General features: G+C 42.5%; 2 protein-coding genes across 3 annotated transcripts in view; both read right to left on the reverse strand.

Moving 5' to 3' along the window:
- IGF2BP2 (insulin like growth factor 2 mRNA binding protein 2) overlaps positions 1-2,153 on the reverse strand; it is a 79,090-nt gene extending 76,937 nt beyond the window's left edge. Inside the window, exon 1 of one of the 2 annotated variants that reach the window (XM_042460547.1) lies at positions 1,539-2,153. In XM_042460547.1, the coding sequence (XP_042316481.1) occupies positions 1,539-1,713 (175 nt within the window). In that variant the 5' untranslated portion in view covers positions 1,714-2,153. The remainder of the gene's footprint in view (positions 1-1,538) is intronic. The other variant, XM_042460546.1, reaches the window with a different exon arrangement.
- Positions 1-21,270, reverse strand: part of C3H3orf70 (chromosome 3 C3orf70 homolog) — a 362,205-nt gene that overhangs the window by 270,375 nt on the left and 70,560 nt on the right. The gene's annotated exons all lie outside the window — the stretch shown is intronic.

The following is a 21,270-nucleotide window of genomic DNA, read 5'->3' on the forward strand; positions in this document are numbered from 1 at the left end:
TGTCTGTATAGGGCCTTTGTTTCACTGAGGAGGCTGGAGGCAGACTCCACAGCCCTCTCTGGAAGCCTATGGTGCTGTCCTCCTGAGGTGAGCCCCAGGGGAAACTCTCCTAAACACTGGGAGCATTCAAATGACCTCTTGACCCAAGGCGCTTTGTTTCAGGTCCTCCTCACATGTGCCCCAATCTGGCTTCCAAACTCTTAAAGGCAACGGTGGTAGGGGACTCCTGGGGTCAGTTCTCCCTTCGGACCTAAACACTGGGAGCATTCAGACAAACTCTTGACTCAAGGCGCCATGTTTCAAGTCTTGAGATGTGCCCCAGTCTGGCTTCTAAATGGTTTATGGGAATGGTGGAAAGGGGAAAGGCCTCCTGAAGCAAACTCTCTCTTGGCCCCTTTGGACCTAAACATTGGGAGCATTCAGACAAACTCTGGACCTTACTCCAGGCCCCTAGTCTGGCTCCTCAGCTATTTGTGGGAATGGTGGCAGGAGGCTCCGGTGGTGACCTCTCCCCAAACCCCTTCCGACCTAAACCCTGGGAGCACCGAGGCCCCTTCTTTAAGGCCTTCGCGTCTGCCCCAAGCATTCAGGCGCCTTCCGAAAGTGCCCCATCCCGGTTTCCAAAGTGTTCGTGGGGATGGGGGCAAGGGACTCTCCCTCAGTCCTTTGGGAGCATTTCTTCCAGGTCTTCCGAAAGAGACCTAAGAGGGTCCCTCAAGGGTCCCTGGGAATGGCGGCAACAAGGGACTACTTGTGGAGAGAAACTCTCCCTCAGCCCCAGCCTCGGCCCTCTTGACCCAAGGTGACCCTGCCAGCCTTCAGCCAACGGGAAGAAGGGCTGCGTCCACACGGGGGAAATCACCCGGTTTGGTACCGCTTTAAATTGTCTGGCTGAAGGCGAGGCCATTCTGGGAGTTGGAGTTAGTTGTGGGGCCCAGAGCGGAGGCACAACCAACTCCAACTCCCAGACTGTCCTGGCCTTCAGCCTGAGAGGGTTCAAGCGCTGCCAAAGCGGGGTATTTCCCCGGTGTGGCCGCCCTGGGCTGGCGGTCGCTGGGCGTCCATGCTCGGCGGGGCCGAGGGCTGTCCTGGCGCCGGCTGCCGCCCGGGGCCCCCCCGGTGCCTCTGGGGCTCCTGGCCGGGTCCCCCGGGGGAGTTGGGGCTGGGCTCCTCGTAGAAAGGTGGCCCGGAGCCCGAGGGAGGCCCGAGGAGGGGAAGGGGCCCTGGCCGAAGCCCCCGGGCCTCTCAATAAAATCGGAATAAAAAATGGGAGAAAAATCCCTCAGCCTCCGCCGCCGGAGAGAGAGAGAGAGAGAGAGAGAAAGAGCAGCAGGAGGAGGAGGAAGAAGAAGAGAGGAAGGAGAGGGAGGAGGGGAAGGGGAGACCCAGGACCCCCAGCTCCCAGGGAAAAGGCAGTGGGAGGAGGAGGGGACCCCGGCTGGCTTCTCCTCCGAGGGAGTCCAGGGAGGGCAAAGGGGCTTCTGCTTCCCTCTCTCTGCCCCAAACAAGGCTCCCGGGGACCCCTCCTGCCTTCTTACCGGAGAGGGTCTCGATGGCTCGGATGGCCCAGTTCTGGTCGGGATAATCCACGAAGGCGTAGCCGGCCTTGAGGAGGACCTGGCCGGTGAGAGGCAACTTCTTCTCCCCGAAGAGCTGCCGGAGCTCCTCGGCGGTGGCGGCCGGGCTCAGGTTGCCGATGTAGAGCTTGTTCATGTCTCCTCCTCGGAGAGCGAGCAGCCGAGGAAGGAAGGAGGAAGGAAGGAAGGAGGAGGGGAAGGCGAGGGAGGACGGGGAGCCCAGGCCAGCCCTCGTCCCGCTGGCTTCCTTCCTCGCTGGCCGCCCTCCTGCCGCCTCCGCCGGGAACAGACCCAGAGGCTCCTCCGCAGCCGCTCTGCCCGAAACAGCGCCCCGCAGCAGAAGGAGAAGAAGGAGAAGGGGAAGGAGAGGAGGAGCCGCGCCCAGTCCCACCGAGACCCTCCCTTCGCCTCCCGGGCCCTCCTCTCTCTCTCGCTCGCTAGCTCGCTCTCCTTCTCTCGGGACCCCAGGAGGAGGAGGAGGAGGAGGAGGAGAGCCCCTGCGCCCCCAGACCTGGCCCAGAGAGAGAAGCAGACCCAGTTGCAAGCCCCTCGCCTCGCCTGCCTGCTTGACTTCGCTCCTCTCCCTCCTCGGCCAGAAGAAGAAGCACGTGGCGGAGAGGAGCCGGGATGAGGAGCCTCCTCCCTTGGGCGCCAGGAGGGAGGAGAAGGAGGCCTCCCCTTCCCCCTCTCTCCCTCTTTCTCCTTTTCTCCCCCTGCTCTTCCTCTCTTCCTCCTCCTCTCCCCATCTCCTCCCGCCCTTCCCCCTCTCTCTTTCTGGCCTCCTCTTTCTCTCTCTCTTTCCTTCCTTCCACCTTTCTCTCTCTCTTCCCTCTCTCTTTCTCTTTCCTCTTCCTTCCTTCCTTCCTTCCTTCCTCTCTCTCTCTCTCTGTTTCTTTCATCCTATCTCTCTCTCTCTCTTTCCTTTCCATTCCCTTCCCTCTTTCTTTCATCCTCTCCCTTTCTTTTCCCTTTCTTCCTTCCTCTCTCCTCCTCCTCCTCCTCTCTCTCTTCCTTTCCTTCCTTCGGCTGGACGGGGTCCGGGGGGCCCTGACCCTCTCCCTCTGGCCGCCTTCCTTCCCGGGAGGAGCAGTCTCTCAGCCCAGAGCCTAAGCTCCGCTCTGGGCCCCACAACAAACTCAAACTCCCAGAATTCCATAGCCTTGAGCCAGACAAGAGTTAAAGCGGTACCAAACAGGGTTATTTCTCCAGTGTGGATGCAAGGTCCAAAACACACTGCAGAAATAATCCAGTTTGGGACCGTTTTAACCGCCCTGCGTTCAGTGTTAGGGAATTCTGGGAAGTGTGGTTTTTGTGAGACACGTCGACTTCTCTGTCAGAGAGCTCTGGTGCCACAAGAAACTACAACTCCCAGGATTCCCTAGCACTGAGCCAGGGCAGTTAAAGTAGTCTCAAACTGGATTATTTTCTGCAGCGAGTTTGGGACCTCAGTCTTTAAAACGATGGCTATTAACTGCCTTGGGTGCCATGTTGCTGGAAGAAAAGTTCATGTATGTATGTATTAAGATCAAGTGTGCTTTTGTAGAATCTTGAGATTTTAGGAAATGGGTAGTTGGAGAGCTCTACAAACCACGACTACAACGTCAAACCCAAGGAGTTCATAGGATGCAGCCAGTTAAGAGAGAGAGAGGATGAAAGAAACAGAGAGAGAGAGAGGAAGAAAGGAATGAAGGGAGAGAGAAAAAGAGAGAGAGAGAGGAAGGAAGGAAGGAAGGAAGGAAGGAAGGGGAAAGAGAGAGAGAGAGAGGGAAGAGAGAGAGAAAGTGGTATCATAGCACTATAACGGTGGAGTGTGAAAGGGCCCCTGGTCGTCATTTTTCTGGGGAAAGTAAAATCACATCAAAAAGAACCAAGCCCAAAAAGGCAGAGAGAAGGCAAGGGACCTTGAATTTCATCAAATCGCTCAAGCCTGTATTTGGCAAGAGTCTTTGATGGGGAATGCAGGAGGTCCTTTGCAGACAAGACACAGTGGCTCTGAGTTTCAAGAAGGGGGGCTTTCCAGACCCCCATTCTCCCACAATCTGCAGCAGGAGCCCTGTTTCCTCTCACTCTCCACATACTACCTCTGACCCCAACCCCAGTTTACCAGACACTGGCATGGACAATGTTCCCCCCTTTTCTTCTTCGTTGTGTGCCTCCAAGCCATTTCTGACTTATGGCAACCCTAAGGAAAACTTATCATGGGGTTTTCTCTGCAAGATTTGTTCAGAGGAGGTTTGCCGTTGCCTTCCCCTGAGGCTGAGAGAGTGTGACCTGCCCAAGGTCATCCAGTGGCTGCCATGGCTCAGCTGGGAATCAAATCCTGGTCTCCAGAGTCTTAGTCCAACAGTCAAACCGTGGTGGCTTTCTTTTCTCCATTTTAAGAAGAAGTCACGTATGCACATGGTACAGCAAAGTACTCCAGGCATGCTGACCATCTCTTTCCCAGAGTGTCTCTGGGTCCCAAGCTGATGCTGTGTTTGTTTGTCCTTGATGCTAGTGTGGTCTCCCCTGGTATCATTGGCAGAGTACTAGTAGCACACACAGAGCAAGGGAGGTGCCTAGAAGATGCCCAGTTTCTTGGACTACAGTTCTCAGAAATCCCCAGCCATTGTGGTACCTGAAATGTTGAAGTGGGGGGAAAAGCCTCAGTGGAAGACAGTTCATCTGGGAAGCCTGCACTGTGTCTGCAGAGTGACTGTCCTGACCAGTTGTAATAAACCTAGAAGTGATACAGGGCTGTGGGCAATGAAGGAGGATGGCCTGGCAGTTTCAAGGATTATTTGGTTGAATATTCCTGCACGGCTCTTGTGGTCTTTTCCAAATCTAGGATTCTTTAAATCCTAGCCAGCAAGAAATCATGGAGAATAAGGGCTGGATACCACTGCGAAGGAAGTGTCTTCCAGATACTTTGTCTTGTAAGGAAGGAGACAGGGAAGAAGGCAAGGAAGCCAAAGAGCAGCCTGGAAGAGTTATTTTTTTCCCTTTTTTTGTCTACACCATTCAGAATTCCTCCAGAGAACATGGCCATTTTTGGATTGCAATTCCCAAAATCCCCCTATACTGGGGGATTCTGGGACTTCTGGTAAAAAAGAATATTTCCAAGCACTATTGAAATCCAGTCAGAACCTAATCAATAGGACCAATCCTACCATTAAACAGAATGAAAAGGCTTTGTTGGACAGCTGATTTTGGTGTCTGGAAAAGACAACAGATTATTAGCTTTTTAATGTCTTGTTGTTGCACATTTATTCAAGACAGTGATTCAGCCAAACATTTCCTTATTTATTTTTTTAATTTAATTCATCTCCTCGCTTTCCAGTAAACATAATGCTGGAGGTTGCTAAACATTCTTTTTAACCAGATGCAACAGCAATGCTGCACAGTCAGCCCTCTGTATCCACAGATTCTGCATCCATGGATTCAACCATCCACGACTTGAAAGTATTCAACAACAACAACAATATTCTTTGAAGATGCCAGCCACAGATGCTGGTGAAAAGCCAGGAATAATCTCTTCCAGTTTGGCTCCGCTCTGGACCCCACAGCAAACTTCAACTCCCGGAATTTCATAGCCTTGAACCAGGGCAGTTAAAGTGGTGCCAAACCAGGTTATCTCTCCAGTGTGGATGCAACCCTGGTTGCCAAACATTCTGCTCATGTTGGACTTGATGGCTTGTCCAGCTGCATGACACAAAAGATCCTCAGGTAAAGCCTTAGTAATCACTGCATTTCTGTGCTAAACATAGCTGTAAAGCTGACTGTCATCCTCTATTGTAGCTTTCCCCAACCTAATGCCTTCCAGAGGTGTCAGACTGCAGTCCCCATCAACCTAACCAACTGCCTAGCCTTGTCAGCTGGGGACAATGGTCCTTGTAGTCCAATCAATTGGAATGTTGCTGAGTTGGGGAAGGTCATACTATTGTATGACACAAACTCTGAAAAGCAAAGGAGTGGATGGGGTATAGAAAAACAAATGGATTTGGACTGGCCATTTCTGATGAAGGTTGAGCTGCTGACTTTGCTTTCAGTTTGCATTGCTCTGGGGGATCATCTTACGATCTCCACTATCACACTTATAGAATCATAGAATCGTAGAGTTGGAAGAGACCACAAGAGCCATCCAGTCCAACCCCTTGCTGCCATGCAGGAACTCTCAATCAAAGCATCCCCGACATGGCCTGTAACAGTTATCAAATAAAAATGTTTAAAATGTCATTAAACTATCCATAAAATTTAAACGAATTTAAAAACCTAATGATTAAAAGCAATAAATAAAACCTAAGCTACGTCCCCAAAGCAGACCTGTATTCCGAATCAACCCTATTAACAAGAAAACAAAAATCTCGGTGTACCTAGATCCTCAATTCAAGCCTCGCCTTCTAAAAATAGTAGCTTAACATTAAAAGAACACCTTAGAATCTATTGCAATATATGCATCACCCTCTTAGTACTAGGATCTCCTAAACTTAGGACTGCTCCATTTTGTAACCTATTTGTAATAATACTTTTTAAAATTTGTTGAAATGCTGCCTGTTTGCTTATGGGAGCTAACAGAGAGATGATGGGAACTTCATTATATTTGTGCATTAATTGCCATTAAGATACCTCTTTCTGCTCATTGCATTGAACTGAATTGCATAGTCACCTTGTGTCCCCTGTATGAAGTGACTACAGTTGAAAGAGGAAGCTATTGACTATAGATACAATAGATACTTTCCCTATAATTTTAGGAAAAGTCATGGAATAATATCCCAGTTATAATATTTTATAGTTATTTATAGCAAAACTTACTAGCTTGCTCTTCAGGGGAAAAAAATCAATGGCTTGTTCTGGTTAAGAATAAAAACATTGTTATTAAAAAAATCAGTGCAAAATTAGTTACAGCCATAGTATTCTTAGCATATTGTATATTGCACAATAACAAAAACATAAAATCTAAAATTTGTCAAAATGTGAATGGCTCAGGGGAAAAAGCTTTCATCTAATGGGGAAAAAAAGGCATCAAACTTGGTGTCAGTTGAGGTAAGAGTGTGCCATAACTATGGTGATAACACTGAAAATGCCCTTTCCTTGGTCACCACCTGCTGCCTCTGAAGGCAGAAGGGATTGAAAGAAGGTCCTCTGAAGATTTTTTCCCCCAACCCTTGGATAATGCTGTGCAATTAATAGTCCCTTCATTTACCTTGGTCCTAAGCTGTTGAGAGCTTTTGAATTGAACTCAGAAATAGAAACACTGAAACATAGTCAAGATTGATGACATCCAGTTATCAATTTAATTGTTAGATTTTTGTGCCAACTGAAGTTTGTACTACTGAGCCGTCTTCAAAGGTAACTCTCCATACAATACAGTCACCTCTCCTTTTTCATGGATTTTTTTATCCACAGATTCAAGCATCCGCAGATATATATATATATATATATATATATATATATATATATATATACACAGTATATATATGAGAGTATAAATTCCAAATAGCAAACCTTGATTTTGCCATTTTATATAAGGGACACCATTTTGCTATGCCATTGTATTTAATGGGACTTGAGCATCTGTGGATTTTCTTATCCACAGGGGGTCCTGGAACCAAACCCCAGCAGATAAAAAAAGGCCCACTGTATGTTATAGTTTATAGTAGATGTTGCTGAAATGTAGCTGACTGGCTAGGCTACATACAGAAGTTTGCCCTGTTGAGTTAAAGCAGCCACTTTAAGGGAAAAAAGAAAAGGATTTTTTTTTAATGAAAGTAGTAATGTAACAAGTTTCGTTGTTGTTTTTTCCAAATTTAGTTTAGTTTATTTCTTTATTTCTTTTTTTCCTTTTTAAAATTATTTGTTGCACTCAGTAATTAAAATAATCTAAAATGTCACAACAATAGGAACAATATCATAAGAACATTTTTGTGGAGATCCGAGCCAGTTCCAGATGATTCACCTTCCTTATCACAAGGGTTTGTTGTCATCATCTCTGACCAGACTCTAAAATGGGATTGTCTCACAATTCACAGTGTATTCAACAAATTCAAATAAAATGGAAGCGATATTTCATCAAAAGTATCATGACTTATTAGACCCTTGTCTACTTTCCTACTATCTGACAATTTCTCTAAAAGCCATGGATCCCATACTCTCTTACATCAGGCATCTGAGGAAACATTTCCAGTTTTCCAACAACCAGGGATTTCCATTGGAGTAGCATTAATTAAGAAAACAATAAAATATTTATGTTTCACATGTCTATTTTCTTTAAATAAAAGTTTGTCAGTACTTTGCATGTTTGATGTTGTGTGCCTTCAGTATGTACTAGATAAACACAAACAGAGATGTTCTGGTTTGTCTATGTCTCTTGACTTATTCAATAATTTTTTCAACTGGGCTACATCTGTTCAAAACAAAACAAAACAAAAGGTCTTCCATTTTCCTGAATTAGGTTTCTGCATGTTGGCCTTGATCTTGTCCATTACTGTCCACAGGTTCAGCATCTTACCAGCCTCACATTAATCAGTCACATATTAATACCTGATGCTGAAGCCTATATTTCAAAGGAAGGAAATGGCAAAATCACCCCTGAGTTTCCTTGCCATATATACATTATGATACAATGACAGGTGACTTCAAAGCACATATGTACATACTGTACTTATTGATGGTGCCTTAGTCAGTGCTTTCGTGATGTTTAAACAGCATAGGGGCAGTATAAAGCTCTGTGACATACCTTAGAAAAACTGCTATGTGGTTAATCAGTCCTCCTTTAGCACAACTTTATTTTTCTTTTTGTTCTAATGAGTTTTATTATAGGAAAAAAACCTACATAATACAAGTATAAAATGTACAATTAAATCCAAATCCAAAACTCCTGACCAGACATTAAAATTAAAGGATGTGGAAGCAGTGTCTTACAAGCTAATACCTACACGTAGAACACTCTGTAGTGTGTAGATGTATGACAACATCTTTCCAAAGGCCAGTATGAAAATGCAGAGGCATTGATATATTTTGTAATGGTTAGCATCATCAATAAATAGAAATGAATCAGTTTAACAAGTGGCCCGAATCCTGTTGGTTAGTCCTAACTAGAGCAGACTCAGTGGATCATCATCATCATCATCACAGAATCTTAAGAGCTGGAGGAGACCACAAAGGCCATTAGTCCTATCCCTGCCATGCAGGAATAATAATGTGTCTGGAGACATACAGGAAGCATCACACAGAGACTACAGAAGGACCTCTGTATCAACAGATACTGCACCCACAGATTCAACTATCCATGGCTTGGATTTTTTTTAAACCCCCAAAACAAACCTTGATTTTGCCATCTTATATGAGGGACACCATTCAATTATGCCATTGTATATTATGAGAGTTGAGTATCCATGGATTTTGGTATTCATGGGGTGGGGTGGGAGGGTCTGGAACCAAACTGCAGCAGATACCAAGGGCTCGCTGTGCTTGCAACCTCCAACAGAGGCTAAAATACACTCCTGAAATTATGTGTTGTTATGCTTCCCAGGTATCATCTTACATTGTTTCATGCACCGGAGTGGCTGAAGAGAGCAAAGACATTGCCTATTTCTCCCTGCCACATTTCTCCCTTCTGCTTTCTGTAAACTCACATTATCTTGTCAACTCACAATACATCATAGAATAGGAGGATGGCATGCCAAATGTGCAACACAGTTCATGTGCATTTTGGTGCTCATGAAAAGGTGAGCTCTAGCAACAATGAGAGATGGATTTTCCTCACCTGAATAAAATGTTAACATGATGGCCATCTAGAAAACAATTCCCATGATGTAGCTGATCCTGTATATCAACAGAAACCAATTGTAAACCAATCTGGGCATGGTCTCGATTGTTGAACAGTGGATCAACGCTCATGCAAATTCTTTTTATTTGGTTGATCTACTCTAGTTGTAACTACCAATAGGTTTCAGGCCATTGTCTTCATATTTTAAAATGCTATTGAGATTTGTGTAGAACCACTGGCAGTGGTGCTCCCAATCTTTGTTTGATAGATCCAAACTGGAAAGATCCCACAGAGGTCCAAAGTTCCACTCTTTGCAGTTTCTTCTCCTGACATTAGAGTAAACCAAGGACATTGCGGGCCAACTCCACACATGAAACAAGTTTGACACGGACCCAGATAACTGCTGTCCTCAAAGAGTGTCTGGATTTGCAAATGGCCGAAGCCCTGTTTCAAGACAGGGCTTTCCTCCCTCTTCTCTACCTGATTCACAAATCTTACACTTTCAGCCATAATTTGAACACTGGAAGGCACCAACTTGGGAAAGGCTCAGACTCCTAGCTGAATATTACTACAGTAATGATGACAGGAGTGCAGGTTCCACCTCGTCTTACATCAGCTAAGCCTTTCCCAGGTGGGTCCCCTTATCTCCAGCATGACAAAGGGATAGAGAAGATGAGGACTGTAGTCCAGCACATCTGGAGAGCACTAAGTAGGGGAAGACTGGTCTAGAATAAAGGTTCTGAGTATTATGCTCTTTCTGTTTTGTTATGAGTCCCAGCTATTTGTCATTTCCCCAGATTGTTCCTTTTTTGTGCAAAATGTTTCTCAGTGTTCCCATCAACAGCATTCTTAATTGTCTGAGAGTACTAAGATTCTCCTGACAGGAGAATAAAGGACTATAAAGGCTTCCTTTGATGTCCAATATGTGTGTCCCGACACCACAAGATCCTCCCATTAATGTGTCATGGTCAATTGCAGTTAAATGTCATCATATTTTTACTTGTTGTGGAGGGAGAGGGAGAGGGAGAGAAGATCCAGCAATAAAAACTGGAGCAGAAATATACTCAAGAGCAGGTCTTTGGGACAAATATCTAAGGCCTCAGTAGAATGAACAAAGACAGTACCACACATTGAAGCAACACATATTACTACTGGTACCCCGGGATACGAACGCGCCGCGATACGAAATTTCCGGGTTACGAAAAAAAAATATTAATTAATTATTTCCGGGTTACGAAGGTTTACCCGGGTTACGAAAAAACGCTGGCGCTTTTTAAAATGGAGCCGCGGCGGAGCCGCGGCTTTTCCCCATTAGCGCCTATGGGGATTCGGCTAACGAAAAACTTCCGGGTTACGAAAATGGCGCCGGAACGAATTAATTTCGTAACCCGGGGGACGAGTGTATAAAGACCTCTACTACCCATGAGACCATTGTGTTTAGAGTCTCAAATTATTTAATGCCACTACTGCATCAGAGGGCAGAGCAGGTCCATTTGATACATGGTCTGCTCCACTCAAAGATAATCCTGTGCTCTAAGATGAAGGGGGACTTGCTCTCCTACAATCATTGTTGTATTAATATTCATCTAGGAGACTGGCTAGCATCTATACCTGGAATGCCAGCGGGTGGTAGTGGAACCATCTCATCCTATGTCTCAAACATCAAATCATCCTAGCTAATGCCATGGGGAGGCTGGGCAATTATATCCAACTCTCTGTTTTCTTCCCCAAACTTTTGCTGATGTAACGTGTCACCAAGACATTAATGCCAGACTGCACTAATATAGTAGAGCATCTGTGATGCTATATTAACATAGCATTAAAGCTTTGGGTTTCACTCAGAGAGGTGTTTTTAAACTATGCATTTAAACAAACTGAATTTTACAATCTATTTAATTGTATCTTATTAGTTATAACTGATAGTGTTTTATTTGTACTTAAAAATTACATTGGAAGCTATTTTGGATGTTAGTTCTGAGGGAAAGAGGTATACAGATAAAATAAAGCAAATAAAATAAAAGTCACCAGCACAGATGTACTAAACAACAATCCTGTTGTGTAAATCAGTGCAAAGATTGTACACTTATGGTTGTCTGGAAGGTATTACTTCCAATAATGCTGACATTTGTAAAAATCATATACTGGTATACTTTAATCAATGAAGCTTCTTCACTTAATAAATATCCAATATATATGTGCATACTTGAACCTGAACACACATGCACGTATATTTAAGGTTAAGCATCATTTGTAAAAATGTGTTCAGTGTTAGTGCTTCAAATGACAAACTAAAGCAAAGGTAGGGATTTCATCAGATATGTGATTAGCAACAAGAGGAACTTGTCTCTTCTGGGTGGATTTACCTCCCATTCTTTCTGTTCACTCTCTGCTCTCATGCTGAATGTTCTTAACAGGAGTTTTGTAAAACAAATTCAAGATGTCATTGGAAGTCATTATAAATAGGTTTCCTGAATTCAAAAGCCAAAGCAGAGCTGAGGTTATTTGTAGTTGGTAACTCCAACCCTTGCACAGGTTATCATTTTAAAAAATTATGTGCTGGACACTTTATTGGGAGATCACAATTAATCAGTTCCTTGTTTTTGGGTAAAAGTTTGCTTGAAAATGAATAACGATAGCACAAATATTTTCTGATAGTGTTGATAGATGTTAGTCATTAAAAAAAACCCCCACACACAGCTTGTTTTAGAATCCAGGTACTGTACAGTGATTTTGGTCCATTGACCTAGTAAGAACTGTACTGTTGTACTACCAGTATCAGTGCTTAGAATCTAGGATTGTAAATTAAATTGAGTACCTTTGCTGTACAGGCAGATACATTATTTGTTTCTGTTATCTAAACATCTCCCTCACTTTCCTTTTCATGCTAAGGGCTGGCATATCGAGTAGGATACAGTGATTGAGTTTGCCAACATGAAATTGAGGTGCTCTTGTTTGTCAGGTTAGAGTGGTTGACATTTGCTTGCTGGCAAAACCAGTTGCTAGTGACAAGCGTAATGATACAATTGGTCTCGGACTACAAATATGCAACAGCCCTTCATACATATATGTACAGTGGGCCCTTCGTATCTGATGGGGTTTGGTTTCAGGACGCCCTGCAGATACCTAAAATCTATGGATGCTCAAGTCCTGTTATCTTCAATGGCACAGCAAAAATGGTGTCCCTTACATAAAATGGCAAAGTCAAGGTTTTCGTTTTGATTTGTTTGGGTTTTTCTTTAAGTACTTTAAAGCATGGATAGTTGAAACTGATTTCATGGATATGAAGGGCTGACAGTATTGCAATGTATCTGTTTCATAATAGAAAAATCCTTGATAAAGGGATACCTTAGTTAATGAAGGAAATGCATTTGTGGACATTACTTCTGCAACAGATAGAGACAGAAACAGTATGGAAAGAACAGAAATAGGACCCTGCACCACAAATAATAATAATAAATAATATTAACAACAACAACAAGAACAACAATAATGGATTCAGGAGTCAGCTGCTGTTCACCATGCTTGTTGTAAGCAAGTGTACATGGCATTTGGCTAGAGTAGATCCTACTCTTTCCCAGCTTAAATTTTTATAGCAGTGTTTACTGCAGACATGGCGTTACAACCTGACACCAACATTCTGTCTTTCTCTAGCTGTCTTTCACCATCCTCCCAATGCTAATGCTGCTAAAAAGTTCCAGCTAGACAGAGGACAAGGAAAAACAAGAAGCAGCGTGGTTGAAAAAAGATTAAAAAGGAGTCTTCCTATCAGCAGCTTTATTAGCTGAGGTATACCTTTACTTGTAAACACATATGTTCTATTACATTCCTGATACATAGAATTTAACTAATGGTTGGCATGGTTGCAGCCTGATTTCTCTTACTGTTGCCAAAAGTTATGCACTCTAAAAGATAAACATTCTTCAGTTACTGTTAAATGGTAACAAGGTCTTACTGTTTTAGTTACTCGTGAACGTGTATTTTATAGGTGTCAGTTTAAAGTATTTCTTTTCCCCAAAATATGGTCAGCTTATATTAGTGTACATGGCTGGCCATGGTCATATTCTATGAATTCCTCCACTTCCCCTCTCCCCCCCCTTTGTAATCATACTTTCAAAAGTCCAATTAAAAATATTTGCCTTATACTGTATGCACAAATTCTCTGTCAATATGTTTATTTGGTCACAATAGTGTTTATCATAGTATTTTATGGAAAATGTCTGTCTGAAGGTTCCCCAAACACTTCACATAGATTTTTTAAAATTAACATGATTAAAATACAGCAAAACAAATAAGTGACAGTTGCATCGGGAACTAATAAAAATGCCATGAAACAGAGGCAAAAAGCTTCAGTTGTACATCTACCTACATTTTGTGTGGACATATACAAGATGGCAGTGTATCTTCTTGGGAACAGCAGGTGTCTACTTTATATTCCTCCTCTGAATGCCCCCAATTGAATACCTTTTCTCTTGCCAAGGCATTATATGCCAAATTATAAAAATAAAATCAGTATCTGCACTTTGGAGGGAACACCCCTTATCACTCCCATCAGAGCTTCCATTCTTTAATACTGTCTTCTCAGGAGAGCTACTGCTTAATTCTTCTTTGGCTCTCAGGAGGTCAGCTTGTGGAACTTAAATGGGGCAAGTGATAACAAGGAGAGCAACAGGTTATGGAGAGTTAGCAACCTGTAACAGTGAGTTTCTGGTTCAGACTGAGATTCATACAGTTCTCTAGATGCTGCTGGATTGCAACTCCCAGCAACCTGAACAAGCATATGTAATGGTGAGGAATACTGGGAGCTACAGTCCAACATCATCTACTGTATATGAGTGCATGACTCCCATTCCTGTTCTAAATCCTTTAAGGAAAGAGGAATATGAAGGACATAGAATTCTCAAAAGGATTTCTTTTGGGGGCTGGGTGGGAAAGTTTTTCTCTGTGTGTGAATATTTTGGAAGCTGTAATTTGTGTCAGCAAATGTGAAGATGAAATTTGCACCAGTGGAGATGATCTTAGTGAAGAACTATGATGAAGCTTTTTGTTTAAGGACAATCACTACTTTCTGGGCAATCCACCCAGCCTTTCCTGTATTCAGGCTGCAATCCTTTTCTCGCTTGAGTGTGTGTGTGTGTGTGCCTTCTATTCGCCTGTCAGCCTATCGCCACCCCATGAATTTCTAAGGGTTTTCTTAGGCAAGATAGTTTTGCTAATTCTTTTCTCTGAAAGCATTTGCTATTCATTGGTGGTCTCCCATTCAAGTACAGTACTTAACCAGGTCTGACTCTCTTTAGCTTTAAAGATCAGATGGGATTTGATGCCTTTAGAAACAAATTATACTTGGAAACAAATAATTAAGGTATTACTTGGAAACAAATTCTATTACTTGGAAACAAAATTTAATGAAGGCTTGCTTCTGAGTAAACATGTAGCAGATTATGCTATCTGAAAAACATCATAAAATGGAATATATTGCTTGGATCAATATTTCACAAAATATTCTAGTTGTATTTTGTCATATTACACTGGAAACTTGTGTGAAGTTTTCAGCCATTTAGGCTACTTCTTCGCATGTATTCTTTCTGTAAGGGTGGAGTTAGTTATGTTTCAGGTCATCTTTCTATGACCAATAATTCACAAAGTCTGTGTGGTTCCATTTGGCTACAGTTGGTGGCATAAGGATTACTTGAGCAAAACAATCCCCAAGTCTCTCTTTCATGTCTAAATGTTCACAGGGCAAATAGCATCTCTGTAACTGAATGCCCAGGAAGGATCTCTTGTACTGCTGTTTGCGCAGTTGTTCATGGAGCCATAGCTGTCAGACTCATGTAGCACCACTAGAGTGTGCTATGTGAACATTAAATCAGCACAGAACCAGGAAATACCTGTACTAGCATTTTACATATGGCAAAGTTTAGCCTTCAAATAAAAATTAGCTTTTATTGCTTCTAAAAGTGCTTAGAGCTGCACACTGCATTTCCCATGTTTTACATAGTTAAGCCTGCAAGTGTTTGTTTTCCTTTTCCTTTTTCCTTTTGTGGTGTAGCATGTATGCATATAGGCTACTTGTAACTGCTACAAGACTAATAATCTGTTAAGACTAAGTTTATGACAGTATGATCACAACTCTTCTGGAAAGTGAAAATGCAAGGGGATGGATGGACTTAGATAAGCACATCCACTGACATCAGTTCTCAAATGTACGCACACATGGAAGACCTTGTTGGTTTAGAAGGTAGGCTCAAAAACTTTCATAAAGTTTTAATAAAGTTTTAGACATGCTGCTGCAGAGAACAGTTGTGGGCCACATGGGCTTCAAACAACTTTATTGCCTCTACCGGTTCAGTGGCTGTCAACTATCCCTTCTTCATAGAATAAAAGATGTGCAGCATTCCTCACATCCAAGCTGGTCAATACAAGGATGGTGCATTCCCTTCATGCCCTGCTGCAAATCCTGAAATCATCTTATAGGGTGTATGTTGAAGGGAGTACACCTAAACCCTCAATTATGGGAGTTTACTGAATGATGTGTGGTCCTTCCATCTACTGTCTGATGGGGCCACAATACTGTACTACATTTTTGATCAGGGTAATCTCTGTCATCTTTCAGCTGAGTGGAATAAAGCACAAGGTTGCAGTGACAGCAGGAGGCATTGTAGGTGAAATTGAATAAGTTAGCATCATTAAGATAACCATTCACAAGTTTTGGAACTTAGCTGCAACAACAGATATCTCAGCAGTGTTCATGTACTGAATGGAAATTTGCAAAAAGCAAATTTAGGCAACTCAATGTAAACATGCATACAACAAGAGGAAATTAGGACTCTGAACAGAAAGCTAAATAAAAATCCAATTGTTTCAAAAATGAAGGAGTGAGATCTGACTCCATAATCACCCAGAAAGTTGTGTCTGTAGGGTCTTTTCTTTCCCTTTATTACAAGAAAAATCTGTTATCAATGCCTTGAAGCCAATAAACCACATTTTTTCTAATGCCTATTAATGAACAATAACAAGAAACAGCAAAAAAGGAAACTGAAATTTTCTAATCCTGGTGCCTTCTTAAATACTTAAGGCTGGACTAGCATAGTCAGCACTTTAGCCATCCATTGATGCACATAAGGACAGGCTGCATACCTGTAACCATAGTTCTTTTCCCCGGTTTTATATTCTTTATTGTTGTTAAAACAAATAAATAAAATTACATTTGTTTTGTACAATCGTATGCATCATGAATCTTCTGTTAGCATTTTCTTCATTTTACATCTTCTTATTTGATTTCCAACACAAGTGAATAAAAAGAAAGCATATGTTTGTATTATACATCCTTGCAATCAGTTCTATTATTTTCCACAATATCTTAAGCTTTTGTATTTCCCGCTTCCATTCATAGCTCTTCACATATCTATATGACTTCTGACTATGCATTTATTTTACTATTCTATGACAATAACTTCCAATATAACATCATATTATTATTATTGACAAGGCATTTACGTTTTGATAGCTTATCAAGTATTTTTTTAATTTTTCATATCCTAATATTCCAAATCTTACATATATATACTTCTAAAGGTTTCCTTTGGTTTCTCTTCAGAATGCATAAATCTTTTGCCTTTTACTGTTCTTCAAGTGATCATCTGTGAACTCACACAAATGGTTCTCCTGTGCCTGCACAGTGCCTCCTTCAGAGTATTCGAAATGTTCTGAAGAGCTTTGGCAGTAGCCCTACCCACCTCTGCCAGCCCGATACAAGGGGCTCCTGCCAAAAACTGCCAGTTCCACAGGACACTGATGCAGCCATCCATGTGAACCAGCAAAACATCTATGTAAACCAATAGGATGTTCAGGTCTGTGTGAGTTCACAGATGACCACTACCAGAACAACAGTTACAGGTATGCAATCTGTCCTTCTTCTTTGTGGTTTCTGTGACTCACACAAATGAGAGACTAGCAAGCTACAAGAAGTAGGAGGTAGGAGCGTCAGTACAAAAAAATCAAACTTTACTGAAAAGCGTGTGTATAGTCAACAACCATAAGCACAACAACCCCTCCCCCCCGCTCCAGTAGGTCATACAACAAGCATGACAGAATTGACACCGTTTCAAAGGAAGAGAGAATCCCTGAAACTGTAAAATACAACACCAAAATAAGGTTGGATTCAAAGGTATGTATTCAGCCATACAGTACAAATAACATTTTCAAACAGTACAGTCAGTTAAGAAATGAACAAAGTACAACTTTCTCAAACACAGTATTGGTTTAAGACCTTGAGTCCCCTCTGTAAATTGAAATAAAAGTCCTAGGTTAAGACCAAGTAGCTGCATGGCAAATGTCCTCAATCGAAACACTAGCCAGGAAAGCACTGCAGGAGGCAACTGTCTTGTTGGGGTAAGCCCGAACTTGAGTCAGAAAGTTCTTTCAAACCAGTTTGTAGGACAACGGGATAGTTGATGCCACCCATTTCAAGAAGCATTCTGAGGAGATAGGCAGTTCCTTCCTTGATGCTGAGGAACAAACAAACAATCTGGGAGAGGTACGAGAGGCTGCATTCCTGCCAACACACAGAAGTCAAATGCCCTTGGTCCATTGAGGAGGTGCCAATGACTTTTATAGTTTGATGTGGGGTTCTGAAACAGGGAAGATAACAATGTCCTGCTTGAGATGGAAGATGACACCATCTTTGTCAAGAAGGTGATGTCAGGTCTCAGCACAACCCTGTATGGATAGAACCAAAGATATGGTTTATCCACCTGCTGGGCAAAAAACACGCCAGCTTTCTGAGCAGTTACAATGGCAGCTAGAAATGCAGTCTTCCATGATAGCAGCCATCGATCACAGGTTGTCATTAGCTCAAAGGGTCTCTTGCAGAGCTGGCCAATTACCAAGTCCAAGGCCCACTTAGGTGTTGAATAGCATGGGGTCCAGGAAAGAACTTTATGGCATCCCCCCAGTCCTTTCTCTCCAGGATAAGGAGGGACCATTGTTCAGTAACCTTTGGGTTTGGTTGGTCAACCAATTACAAAGCCACCTAACAGTCACATTGTCTAGCCCATATTTTACTAACTTTTTGGGGGGTTAAGATACCATGGAGGACCTTGTCAAAGAGTTTACTGAAATCAAGATACACTACATCTATAGTATTCAAAGCATTCCCTTCATCTAACAAGCATATGACTATCAAAAAAGAAAAGAAAGAAATTAGTCTGGCAAGACTTGTTTTTGAGAAACCCATTCTGACTTTTAGTAATAACAGCATTCTTTTCTAAGTGCTTACATACTATCTAATGATCTGCTCTAGACTCTTTCTGATGCTGATGGCAGGCTGGTAATTATTTGGGTCCTCTTTTTTACTTTTTTGAAGATGGGGGATAATATTTGCCCTCCTCCAATCTTCTGGGACCTTTCCTGTTCTCCAGGAATTCTCAAATATTATTGACAGCGATTCTTAGACTACTTCTGCCAGTTCTTTTAATACCCTTGGATGTAGTTCGTCTGGCTCTGGAGTCTAGAATTCATTTAGAGTGGCCAGGTATTTCTGTACTACCTTTTTATTCTGTGCTTTATTTCTGTTACTGCATCATCTGCTCTGTTTCCCTTGAGTTGAGCACTCTTTTCCTTTTACAGGGAGACCAAAGAAAAGAAGGTGTTGAGTAGTTCTACCTTTTCTCTATTCTGCTCATATTTCACCATGCAGCAGTCCTACCTTGGGGTTTTGGGGTTTTTTTTGTTACAGAGATAACCAAAAAACCCTTTTTATTTTTTTAACCTCTCTAGCAAGCTTTACCCCATTCTGCATTTTGGGGATGCATGTGTGTCTGTTCCAAAACTGTGCTGCACCATTGGGTCCCTTCTCTTTCTCTTGCCTTCAAGAACAAGGACATTAAATACATTTTATTAAATGAATAAAATTTATTACTTAACCACATTATTTGTATTCAGCACAAACAAAACCGTGCCCCATACCTCACAAGATTGAAATGCACTCCGAAACTGATCCTAGCAATGTGAATGAATCGCCTCGTTGTGGGTTGCTCCCTCAATAGGGTGAATGAAAAGCAATTAACTTTTGCACCTTCGTAATCACACTTCATTCACGCTATTGGCAACCCTTTCATGCCAGTATCCCATGAATGAGTTGTTTAGGGAACAAGCCAAGTTGATCACATGAGCAATCCTGGATGAGTGCGATGTCGTTTGAAAATCTTGAGCGCTTTTATGCTAGGAGCATTCCTTTTACTCCTTTTTTTCTCCCATCTGATAATCTCCTAGGACCCGGAACAATGGACGCCGACAACAGGAAAAGATTCCACTTAAACATATGGAGGAACCTCCTGCCAGTAAGAGCTGTTCGATACTGGAACACACTCCCTTGGAGAGTGATGGTCTCCTTCTTTGGAAGGTTTTTACACAGGTTTGAAAGCCATTGGTCAGGCCAGGGAGCTTTGTGTATTCCTGCATGTCTGGGAGTTGGACTGGATGGTCCTTGAGATCTTTTCCAGATCTATGATTCTGCATCTATGTGTCACATTCCTCCAAATATCTATCTCCAGTATTTGAGAATTGACATCCTGCTCAGGCATCTCTGGGTGTTCCTCATTCAGGACAGTGCTACACTTTGTACAACCTCATGCGTCCCAATATGTTGAAGTGTAGATACATAGGCCTCAAGTCACTAGACCTTCTCTTCTCAGGACAACCAACATGCTCTTGCTGCTGATGTAACTACCCTCACTTTCCAACAAGAACACATATAACAGCTGTTACAGATGACTGCAGCAGCTCCCTCACCATCCATATTCAGTAGTCTTCAGCTGGTACTGCAATGGGAACCCCCTGCTTCCCTTGAAAACTCCACTAAATACCCATGCAAAATGATTGTCTGCTGGCCTTTACAGTTCACTAAGTTCCAGCTATATGATGATGATGATAATAATAATAATAATAAATAATTTGTTTTATTTATATACCGCTATTCCAAAGATCATAGCGGTGAACAGCAAGTAAGCTAATTAGCAAGTAAGCTAATTTGCCCTCAACAGTCTGGGTACTCATTTTAGCGACCTCGGAAGGATGCAAGCCTGAGTCGAGCTTGGGCCCTTTTGCTGGTCTTGAACTCGCAACCTTGTGGTTTCGAGTGAATGGCTGCAGTACAGGCATTTAATCACTGCGCCAGTGGTTGCTAGCTCCTTCTCCAACCACACCCTCCATTAATATTTATTCAATTTGTTCCCCTGATCCTCTAGGACAAATTTACTGTATGTCCCCAGGACCTGTTCTGACATTCCAGATAAGCCTTTTTTTGAAAGCAAGCAGGGGTTTACTCAGGATGTACAAGGTCCACTTTTCTCCCACACCTATAGTTTTGTAACAGGATCCAAAAGTTGTTAAATTTACGTAGATGGTTAAAAGATGGGAGTGAAAAGACCACATAGTAAGAGTTGTGTTGATATGGGTGAAGTGCACAAAAGCTCTGCTTATAAGGTAAATAGCCCTAGTAGCCTATTCTTTCCAGTCAGATATCATAACCTACATAAGCAGAAAAGCCCATCAACTTGAATTTTCTTAACAGTGTTATTAATTCTGATGACAGGCATTTGCCCTGTATAGAAAGATTAGATGTTAGTTCAGAATGCTACTTCAGCTTTCCCAATCTACTGCACAGTAAATCCATGTTAACTGCCTGTAGCTGCGACTCCTTCCTGGTAGTGTCCTGTACTTCTCTTGTAGTGAAATTGCAACACCTGTCCCTCTCTCCAGCATGTCGTATCTGAAAAAATTATGTACTATTACCAACAGTGATACTGTATAGTAACACTTCACTATGGAATATGCTTGCAAATACTTCACAGTAAATTGAGTGGCTGCAATTTAATTGTACTCTTCGAAATGTAAAAGATGTAAAATGGAAGGCTTTCATGGTTGGCATCCTGTTTGTGGGTTTTTCAG

The sequence above is a fragment of the Sceloporus undulatus genome, chromosome 3, assembly GCF_019175285.1.
Source record: "Sceloporus undulatus isolate JIND9_A2432 ecotype Alabama chromosome 3, SceUnd_v1.1, whole genome shotgun sequence".
Taxonomy (NCBI): domain Eukaryota; kingdom Metazoa; phylum Chordata; class Lepidosauria; order Squamata; family Phrynosomatidae; genus Sceloporus; species Sceloporus undulatus.